General features: G+C 44.0%; 1 protein-coding gene across 4 annotated transcripts in view; it reads right to left on the reverse strand.

Annotated features, from left to right (window-relative positions):
• Positions 1-1,663, reverse strand: part of LOC122661162 (centrosome-associated protein CEP250) — a 40,545-nt gene extending 38,882 nt beyond the window's left edge. For 2 of the 4 annotated variants that reach the window (XM_043856494.1, XM_043856492.1), the window contains exons 1-3: positions 1,383-1,442; positions 1,134-1,259; positions 140-985 (exon numbers count right to left, since the gene is read on the reverse strand). In XM_043856494.1, the coding sequence (XP_043712429.1) occupies positions 140-985; positions 1,134-1,184 (897 nt within the window). In that variant the 5' untranslated portion in view covers positions 1,185-1,259; positions 1,383-1,442. Of the gene's footprint in view, positions 1-139; positions 986-1,133; positions 1,260-1,382; positions 1,443-1,512 lie in introns of those variants that run through there. The other 2 variants (XM_043856493.1, XM_043856495.1) reach the window with 2 other exon arrangements.
• Positions 1,664-11,617: the final 9,954 nt, after the last annotated feature.

Raw genomic sequence — 11,617 nt, forward strand, 5'->3', positions numbered from 1 at the left:
AAATGAGAATCTAATTATACATCAAATTCACAAATTACTTTCCTAATATACCCAACTCTTCCCTATTGCAAATAATTAAGGAAAGAACTAATGTAACTTTAGTGATAACAAATACACGAGTATGACCTATGTCCCTTACCTGATCTTCCTTTGCTTGGACCAATGACAAGCTGTGATGATCTTCTGGTGAAGAAAAAGACACTTTTTCCTCCCCCAGATTGGCCCCCTCCACTTGAACTGGAGCAGTAATGCTGTCACTGACCTCCACATCCACAGGAACCAACTCACCTTCATTTGAGGATGCCCCTCCCCCCGCCACTTCCCTACCCAATGTTTCCAGAGAATCAATTTGTGCCTCATCAGCCTGGCCAAATATGTCCATGTTGAATCCCTCCATAACAACTGAGACTGGGACATCAACTTCACCTTCTGTGTTAGCATCATCAGTTGATGAAGGAAAGACCCTGCTGCTAGACTCTAAAGCAGCAGGTGAGCTGGATGAATTAATAATTGATGCATTAGCATCGAGGGTCACCAAATCCCCTATGGAATGTGAGCCAGCAGGTTCAGCATCAGCAGTAACAAGCACCGACACATCCTCCCCTTCAACCCCCACCAGCAAGGCTAATGGAGCTGGTGCCACCTCACTATCAGCCTTAGATTCCAACAAAGAATCAATGGCCTGTACAGATTCCCCACTGCCTGAATCTACAGCAACAGTTGATACAGATGGATTAACAAAGGACACATCTGCTTCAGGGACCAGTGAATTCCCCGTACCCTGCAAAATTACGGAATCAACAGGCTCCACATCAGCAGCAGCCTGTAATGCAGCGCCCGTTTCAGCAACCGTGGACGGGGTTGATTGTTTATCCGCGATTGGTCGCAGTTCACCATCAACGTCATGGTCCGACTTACTACTTTTGTGAGAAGACTTTCCATGACTACCGCTCTTAGTCTCCTTCTTCTGCCTAAATTGTTGTAACTGATACACAAAATTAAGAAAGTAAACTTAAACTCCAATCTGGAAATATCAAGTAAGACAAAATTTAAAAAACTGGGTCTCAATTTTCAATTTTAGCACATGTTCATATTCAGTTCAGATCCACAGTTCAAAGTAATTGAGAGTTAACCTTTTTCCGGCCGGCAGCAAGCAAATCGGTCCTGTTCTTGTTCTTTTCCATCCAAACTCTCCCACTTCAACCTCAACGTTCACTCCAGAGATCAAAACAAGCCTCCCTCACCATTAAATCACCGTTCTTTAATATAAACAAACCAAAAGCATAAACAACCGTATAGAAATGAAAAACCCAAAAGATCAAATTAGTTAAAATAAATAGAATAATTAAATTTTTTTTAAAATCAAACTGTTTCTCCAGCGCCTATTTAACCAAACATCGACAGTCTTGATTCTTGAACACAAAGTCGAATCCCAATCGAAACTTTCAAAGGGGAAATTTAAAAAATAAAGATCTGTCTCCAAAAACCAAAGTTTGATAGAAGATAACGCACCTTGATTCGATAGATTAAGAGAGAAGAAGAGAAACCCTCGTTTTATTATCTTCTTCGTCGTCCTCCTCGTCTTCGTCGTTCTTCTCGTGTGTTGGTTTGTGTCGGTTGCTTAAATTCTGCAAGGGCTTTCTTTCATCTTCTTTTTTTTTCCTTTTATTCTTTTTTAATTTAATTTCTGTTTTGTACTAAAATCAGAATCTTAGATCTTAGCTTCATCGGCTTTCTCTCCGGTAGTCTGGTTGGTCAGGGCTTGAACCCAAGGGTACGAGGGGATTTTTTTATTTTTTTGGAGATTTTGGTTAGGGTGTCAATTTCTGTTTTTTTTTGGGTAAAGGTTAGGTTGCCAATTTCTCATTCCCTTCTTGTTGGCAGCATGATTTATAGAAAATTAGGTTTTTTTTCTTTAACCTCTTAAATACCATCTTCAACCCCTCCCCCCCACTCCCTCTTTCTTTGAAATAATTTTACTGTTTAAGCATAGTTGAAAAATTAGGTTTTGATGCGTTCTAATTGACTCAAAAATTCACAAGGCTTGATCAAGAGTCATGTAGACTCAGCTAGGTTAAAATATGACTAGACTCGGTCCTTATTCTTTTTATGCAAATAAAAACTATATTGCTTACTATTTACACCCAGATTTTGCTCCACTCCTTCACGGTCAAGTGGAGGCACTCGGCCACAGGGCACCTCGACCAAATGGGTTGATCAAGGCATCATGGCGCTTTTCGATTAAAGTTGGTTTTATCGGCCAAGACGGTGGACGATTAGTACTAATGACGGTTTTTAGCAGTTTGGGCTGGGAAAACGTGTTAGCCTGAACATGGCGCGGTTGTGACCGATAATCAAGGAGACCGTTCCTTACAGTTACCCTTACCATATAAAATAAATAGGAGGAGCAAGGAAGAAGGATCAATCAATCACACAACAAACCTGCATGTTACTTATCTTTATTTTCCTTGTACTGTTTTCTTTTCCTTTCATGGTGGTGTGAACTTAAGATTTTCTTGTATTTTACTTTATGCACCTTTACGATTTGCACTGTAGATTGTTCACGTCAAGTAATTTGAAGTGCAATTCCAGTCCATTGTCAAGGTCATTTGGTCTGTTATCTTTGAGAAGTCCTCGAAGTACAGGGGCACGAGTAGAACTCTAAGCTGCCACAACTTTGCAGGGTGTCTTATTCTATTCCAGCCACACCACGCTGGCTGAAGGATTTTCAGTACAACATTTTTGGCACACCAGGTGGGACACTCGGTAGTGATGGTGGATACCAGAGCGAGTCAACGCAACAAAGATAGTGGAACTAATGAGTCTGATGGTGGAAATGCTGATCAGCTAGTCACATAGGGTGAGCAATAGTTGGATACTGTTGTTCCTCCTTTCGTGACTACGCTGTTGCAGGGGCAAGCCCGCACCACCGCTGAGACACAAGGCTATCTGCAAACAGGGATAGAGGACATGAAGGCTATCATGGCTTCCATGGCCCAGGCCTATAATGGCACCCAGGCCCGTTTTGAGGAGTTGGTTACGATGTTTCTGGCCCAACAGCGACCACCATAGGTGAGCCAACTCCGCATAGGCTAGATCCCAGCCGTACAAGTGGGCAGTGTGGTAGGGACCGGCATCGGTCTGCTGCCTGTTCAGGGAGCCTACCCTGGCGCTTTTAGCCAGGCCAGTTGTGCTAGTTCGTCCAGCCAGCCAGCACGCCTGAGTGGCGCGACGGTTAGGACCACACCTCCTAAGAACGGGGTTACTGCTCCAGCATTGCAGATCGGGAATCCAACCGTGTCGGTCACCACGACGGGTCCATCAATAGGCCCCCAGGCCATTGGAGGAGAACGCGTTGGGCGCACGAGTACGAGTTTTTATCAAAGGCCAACAGTGCCTAGGATGAACTTGCCAGAGCCGGAATGGCCGTATGTCAGTCACTTTCTCCCACCTCCCAACGAGGGGTAAGCAGAGGTCCGGCAGAGGCAGCCTTTGGTTGTGGATCAAGCCAATCAGGTACTTGTTAATTAGGTAAATGTGACCCGGTTGATCCAAGAGCAAATTAATCCCTTGTTTCGGCCTATTACCCAGCCAGTGTATAGGAAACCTTACCCCAAGCATTACGACCAGTTGGATTTTGGGTATAATCAGAAAATTCCAGAGTTCACTAAGTTCTTAGGAGAGGACTTTATGTCCACCATCGAGCACATAGCAAGGTTTGTTGTCCAGTGTGGGAACTTCGGGGCTAACGAAGTCATGAAACTTAGGTAGTTCCCAAACTCTCTGACTGGATTAGCATTCACTTGGTACACCAACCTACTGGCTGATTGGATCCAAACTTAGCGTGAGATGGAGGATCAGTTCCATGCTCAGTTTTACCGAATTGACCCCCTCGTCTCCATAGCAGATATGGCATGCATGTGCCAATTGCCCGACGAGTCAGTTGCTAAGTTTGTCAATAGATTCAAGCTGGCGCGATAGAAATGCTCGATTGTTTTACAAGAGCTAGAATATGCTAAGATGGCTCTAGGTGGGCTTTCCTTCGAACTGCGGAAGCGTTTTGAAGTTAGACATGCTTTTGAGAGTTTTCCCAAAGTATTGAAGATTTGAGGATTTTGCCTCAACAAATACCTAGAAACAATAGAAGTAATCCAACTAGGCATGGCAAACTTGACAAACAATCTCTAAAATTCTTGTAAAGATTTTTAAATTCAATAAAATATACAATATTCATACAAGAATCCCCTAACATAGTGCCATTGATCGATTAGGGCTTGATTCAACCCCAAAAACCCTAGTCTCAATCGATTTTGGCATGATTTTGGTGTGTACATGGCTAGGGGAATGCAACCAAAGGCAAAACACAATCATAAATTTGAGATGTTATCCCTAATCCATGTGAAAGGAAAAGAAGATGAAGAGACACCATCACAAACCCTACAAATGGAAAGGAAGAGAAAATGGAGGGAGAAATGGGGAGAGAACCATACCTTGTGGAAGTGAGAGATCAATCCTAGGGCTTGAGATCGCCAAAACCACCCAAGAGGAGCAAGGAATGCTTGGACAGAAGTTCCTTGAGAAGTTTTTGCCCTACGGTTGTGTCCCTTTCTTTGGGAGCCAAAATGAGTTTGAAAACTCGTGGCTATGTTTTTTATAAAATCCTGCGAATGGACGCATGAACGGATCCACTTATTGTGATTCCACCCGTGAATCCGCCCAGCACAAAATTGTAGAATTTCGTTCTTAAAGCTGTACGGAACCTCGAATGGATCCATCCTCTTGAGTCCGTCCGAAGATCCGATCGCCTCAGTATTTTTATAAAACCTAGTCTTCTGAGAACGGACGAATGAACGGATTCACATTCCACATCCGCCCGTTAGTCCGCCCTGCCTATTTTACGATGGAGCCACGAACGGACTCATAGAGCTGATTCTGCTCGTGAGTCCATCCGTTTTCATTTGGGATTTTGAGCCCAAATTTTTTAAACCTTTTAACCACACCTATATGCGGTGATTATGTGTCTGTACCCTAGATTTAACACCCTTGTTGCTTGACCCATTCGTGGAAATCACTTAAATCTAGTTTAATGCCTTGAGATTGAAAGGTTAGGGCCTGCACCAACTGATCAAGCCAATAAGAGATGATAGGCATTAGTGTATGTTGTAGCTCCCCTCTTATGAGAAAGGAGGAGAGTTCCCCTTGAGGATGAAAATCTTTAAACCCCTGTAAGCGATTGAACCTAGAGTAATTAGTAGGACCGAACCTATGCGGTGTAGAAACCTTTGGTAGAATAAATACGATCCAGACTCGTAGTTAGATAATAAGAAAAGAATTAATAGGCTAGTTTTAAATAGCTTAGCTGAGTAATCAATAGAGACCATGTGTAATGGGAGGTCATCCATGACACCCCACAGGTTAATGACAACTCTATGTGGAATTTTACTTGGTCCATCCAAACCTTGTTTAGGCTCATAGATGGAGTCTTAGCTCATGTTTAGACTTCCAAATGTCCTAGTATACTTTATCTAATACTTTTCTACCCTCGTGAATTTACCTAGGTGACAGATACGTCCTGAGGGATATGAATGTAATTATTGAACTTGTACTATATATTTGTGTGAATTTAAAATAAAATAAACACATCCCTTAAAGATTATAGTGTGTGACTAGACTAATTCTCCTACACTACAAGTGTGATTGTGCCTTAACCCTATTATGGTGGCTAGTTTGAGCCCCGACCTTGATCAAGCTAATCTTTGGTTAAAAGGTAAGAATATAACAGTGACTGGGTAGGGTAATTATTAGAACCTACTTGAAGGAATTGACTTACAATGGTGACCCTCCGTACTGGGAGTGAACAATAGGAGATTCCATCAATATTTCAAATCATTCTAAAGTTGGGTTAGGTAATGAGATAACCCAAAGTGAAAGCATTCAAATATGAACCCTATGTTAAGGACTATACAAGTTAAGTCCTATAACTTAAGGATGATAGAGGGTAATACTGACCTGACCTGGAAGATCTAAAGGACCTTCTGTTCCTTGTAACCTAGTAGTTGGAGCCCTGTTTCCCTTGGGGTATGGTAGTTATCGGCTCTTAACTCAATGGAGCCCAGGGTTACTGTGAACCACACCCCTTGTAGTAATGTGACCCTATGGGGAAGAGGAATTGTAAGTCCTGATTTGCCGTGCCATGTAGGCACTGCCTCACCTTGACCGGACCCTTGACTTAGTCCGTATAGTGGGTGACTTGAGGTGTTATTATTTGACAGTCCTCACCCGTTGAAACCTTTTAGATGCGTCAAATTTTGGGGATGAAATTTTATAAGGTTGGGGGAGTGTTACACCCGCACCCGAAATACATCCTAATACCCCGGGTCAAATTAGACTTTACCAAAGGGTAATGCCACAGTGGCACTGGTCAATATCTATGGCCTTGAAGTTAAATTACCATTGTAAGTGTCCCCTCGAAGTCCTAGAAGTACGGGTCAAAGCCCCGCAACTTTCGTCAAAGTTTGGGCCCTGACAGCAACAACGGAGGCACAAACAGACTTACTTGACTGGTTCCGCTCGTGGATCCGTCTGTGCTGTTACATGCTCTTTCGATTTATTTTCCTATGGGACCCACATCCCCATGTCCCAGATACCATAATTAGACCCTCAGACAATATGGACTCCCACCCTCACCATTAATTGGTTAATTAGGCCATGAATGTCAAACCCTGCTCCTGACTGAATGGAATTTTTATTGAAGGACACGAACCCCTGACCAGGCAACCAGGAACACTGTGGAGTATCACTCCAGTGACTTGGATTAGTGAGGAAACCATGTGCATGTCATCCTATATACCTGTCAGAAGGTGGATAACAGACCCCTGCAGCTGCACAGCTCATAGCAAGATGTATGGGCTGGACTCCAGGTAATCTCTCTCCTCCCCATAACTGTGGGACCCACCTTTGGAAAAGTGTGTAAAAACCTCTAAATGGCATGTGGGGACAATGCCCTGACCAAGGGTCAAACCCCTGTGCAAGCCCCACTGAGATTCAGCCTTGCTGACATCTCTGGGCGATGGCACTGGGTGATGCAGACAAGGCCCAGAGACATCGCCCAGTGAGCAAAACAGCTGAATAAATTAATTTGAAATTATGGGGACCACCCATAAGGGACATGGGCACCCTCCATAGATAGAGGGGAGTCTGAGGGACCACCTCATACCTTTGGTTCACTGTGGACCCCACCAGTGAGCCCAGAGTGGTTGTAAATGCAGTTAAGAATGCATTTTGAAAATAGACCTTAACCAGCCAAACAGGCCTTAGTCAAGGCTGGGCTATATATAGGAGTGCCTTGGGCTCATTTAGAACCCTTGGCTACTGCTCATTTCGTGGGGGAGAAAAGAAGAGAAAGAAGAGAGAAAGACGAGAGGAAGAAGGAAGGAAAGGAAGGAGAAGAAGGAAGGGAGGTGCAGCCCCATCCAAGGCCTGGATTTTCGTGCAGCTCCACACCTGTGCAGGTATAAAACCTTATGGTATACCTGCTGCCTCCATCTTATCTCTGTATTTTGAATGGATTCCTACTCTTGGGCAACCCATAATATCTGGGAAATGCTATAGATGGCTCTAGATCTACCATGCAAGCATAGAGCATGGGAGATCTGTGATTTTTAGTAAATTTTATAAGTCTGATATGCTGTTCTTGAAGCCGAAATCTGGTTGTGCATAGCTGCACTGCCAGATGCTCAGTTGCTTGGCTGATTGGAACCCTAGATGCAAGCCCTGGCTGCATAGGACCAAGCCCTAGGTGGAAGCAGCCCTAGAACATCATTTTACATCTGTTTCCAACCTTGCATGTGACCAAAATCCAGATCTGCAACTGGAGAAAACCTTGTGACACTATTTACTGGGCTGTCTGGGTAGCCATTGGTAGCCAAGTGGTGGGCCCAATGGAAAATCTAAATGGACCATGATGAAGATCGCCCCAAGGGTCACCTTATGCCCTAACATGCATGGGGTGATGATTTGATCACTGCCCATGAGCTGCAACCTTGGGATCTCAGCCCATTGTCGATTTGAAGACTCTGGGCGATGCACCCAATGCCCAGTGAATGGATGTTGGCAGAATTGCTGACCTGGCTTAGGGAACCTCACCCAATGGCTATGGTACTGTGTGGGAAGGTGGAAAATGACCTAAAAGCCCCTCCCCACATCAGTCCTTGTGAAGGTTTGGCTTAGGAACCCAAGTGGGCCCCACAGATGATGGAAACCTTGCTTGTGCTTGGTCCTACAGCATTGTCAAGTTGAGGGCAGCACAGTAAGCCTATTATGACCTAGGGTCAGGTACAATCACTAAAAATGACTATTTTACCCCTAGACCACCATCTCTGGATGATGCACCGGGACATAGACCTAAGGCCCAGTGCAAGGCCCAGAGAATTCCAAGTGAGAACCAACTAAATACCGAGTCAACCCAGTGAGCTTAGGTTAACCCTAAGACTATCAGAGACAGATTGGAAACTTAACATAACAATTTCTAATTTACATCTAGGATTTGATCCAGCACTCGAGGTCTACAATCAAACTGCTGTTGGAGATGAATTTGCAACCGAGTTCCTAGAAACAGACCCAGGTGAGTGAAATATTATTATATATGCATGTGTAACTGCATGCCGGTAAATAATTTTTAAATCTTAAATGCTGTGTTATTTAATTTTGTTCAACTACTTAAATTACTGAACAATGATTGACTGTTGATCAACAATGAGAATATTGTATGATGATTGTGAATGTTAGATTAGATGCCGTAGTTGGCTTGGAAATGAGGCCTGTGGTAGCCCGTAGTATGGGATGCGGTTGACACCACCTGACTCATACGATGCCATATAAACATGGGGTTAGATTTTCATCACCCATGCTACGCACCCTTGGCAACAGGGGTTAAGGTGTTAGATGCCTGTGAGGGTGACCATATATGTATATGAGAAAAGAAAAGAAATGTGTTTGCACCGGAATGGTGAATATGAGCTATATGCCGGGCTATAAGCCAGAAAAGAAAAGAAATGAGAAATGTGATGGATTACCCTACAAGTTAATCATAGAGGGCTGGTCGGGCTGACCTTGGTGAACAAATGCGGGAGCTGACTGGTTCTCTCCGACAACTCAATGGGTGTATCGCGGGAAGGGGTAACCAAGCCCGCACCAGGGATACATGTATTGGGGACTGTAGTAGCACAAACCTGACTTAGTTGTATTGCTAGGTGGCTAATAATTAATCTGGGCTAGCATATCATGTAGGATCATGTGGATTGTTGTCACACCCCAAACCACCCCCTAGGAGGATTGGGTAGGTGACCTGAATTGCATACGACAATCCACCAAATCCCACAGATCTAGAAGCAGTGCTTACATTCATGGAACCACATTCATCTCATTACCATAAGTAAGATCAAAATGCTGCAGAAAAAAAAACTACAATTCTATAATAAAAGGAATCATAGTGATACGGGGAAATGGTGATAATATATACATAAGATAGTTTGCACATTTTCCTCCACCCACAAACAAAGAAACCAAACTGATAAGTACAGAACTACATACATAGACATATACAAGGTGAGCATACTCAACCCCAAAAAAAAGAAGTAAAAAAAAACTACAACTGATCCACAGTCAGAACGGGGAAAACTCCTAGCAAAATAAAAAGGAGTTCCCACAACAAAACATCAGAAGTACTCCTCAACGGTCTTCATCAATGACCACCGAGAAAGTATGCAGGATTAGTATGACCTCCGTCGGGGTCCACACCAACATCATCGTAGCAACCAGGATTCTCCTCCTCGAGATAAGCCACCATGCCACACTGGCATCGATCTGCAAAATCATCTAAGAAAAAAAATTGTACAACAGAGTGTAAGCCCCACCGAGCTCGTGAGCAAATAACATCAATTATGCATGCACATGCAATCACAATTCATAGTTCATATGATCTTACATGATGTGCAAGTCTAGATTTTTTATTAGCCACCTAACAATACAACTAAGTCAGGTTAGTGCTACTACAATCCCCAATACATGTATCCCTGGTGCGGGCTTCTAACCCCTTCCCGCGGTACACCCATTGAGTTGTCAGAGAGGACCAGTTAGCCCCTGCATCAGTCACCAAGGTCAGCCTGACCAGCCCTCTGTGATTAACCCGTGGGACTATCCATTTCTTTTCTGGCTCGTAGCCCATATTCACCATGCTGATGTTCTTTTCATTTCATGCACCATTCCGGTGTTCTATTCATTCCTTTTTCTCTTTTCTCTTTTTCTGATGGTCGCCCCCACAAGCATCCAACACCTTAACCCCTGTTGGCAAGGGTGCGTAGCATGAATGATGAAACTCTAGCCCCATGTCTATATGGCATCGTATGAGTCAGGTGGTGTCAACCGCATCCCATACTACGGGCTACCACGGGCCTCATTTCCAAGCCGACTTTGGCATCTAGTCTAACAATCACAATCATCATACAAGAATTCACAGTGTTGATCAACAGACAGTCATTATGCAGTGATTTGAGTAGTTTGAACAGAAATAGATAACACAACATATATGATTCAATTCTGATTAGCTAGCATAGTATTATAATTACACATGCACACATGATAGCATTATTCACTCACTTGAGTTGGGTTCTAGATACTCGCTAGCAAACTCAGTTCCAACAGTAGTCTGATTGTTGTCCTCGAGCGCGGGATCAATTCCTAGATGTAAATCAAAAGTTGTTATATTAGGGTTTCAGTCTATCACTGGTACTCCTAGGGTTAACCTAATCTTACTGGGTTGACCCAGTATTTGATTGGTACACATTTGGGATCACATGGCTTGCACTGGGCCTTAGGCTCATGTCCCGGTGCCTCAACCAGTGTCAGTGGCACAAAGGGTAAAATAGTCATTTCAATGGTTGTACCTGATCCTAGGTCAGATTAGGTCCATGGTGCTGTCCACAGCTTGCCTATGCTGTAGGACTAAGCACAGCAGGGTTTCTTTCACTTGCGGGGCCCACTTAGGTTCCCAAGCATTCTCCAATTAAGGACAGATGTGGGGAAGGGCTTTTTGGTCATTTCCCAACCTTCCACTGTGTCCAAAGGCCATTGGGTGAGATTCCCCAAAGTCAGATCAGCAATATAGCAACTTTCCATTCACTAGGCGATGGCTCTGGGCGATGTCTGCATCGCCCAGTGCATAGCCCAGAGGCTGTAAATCGATGCTGGGCTGAGTTCCCTAGGCTAGGCTTTTCAGGTTATGCCCAATCCCGATCCTCTGCATGTTTGGGGGATCAGGTAGCCCCTGGGGTGACTTACCTCTTGATCCAAATGGATCATCCATCAAGTCCACCATTTGGCTGCTAGAGGCTGCCCAGACAGCCCAATGAATAGTATCATAGGGTTTTCTCAACACTTGGAATTCGATTCCAGCCACATGCAGGGCTGGGAATGGGTGTAAAATAGTGGTTTAAGGCTGCAACCACCTAGGGTTTGATCTCTGCAGCCATGGCTTACACTCAGGGTTCCATTCAGTCCAACAGGAGCAAGGCTAGGCAGTGCAGCTATGTACAACCACCTTCGGCTCATAAGAACAACA

This window comes from Telopea speciosissima, chromosome 5 (genome assembly GCF_018873765.1).
Source record: "Telopea speciosissima isolate NSW1024214 ecotype Mountain lineage chromosome 5, Tspe_v1, whole genome shotgun sequence".
Taxonomy (NCBI): Eukaryota; Viridiplantae; Streptophyta; class Magnoliopsida; order Proteales; family Proteaceae; genus Telopea; species Telopea speciosissima.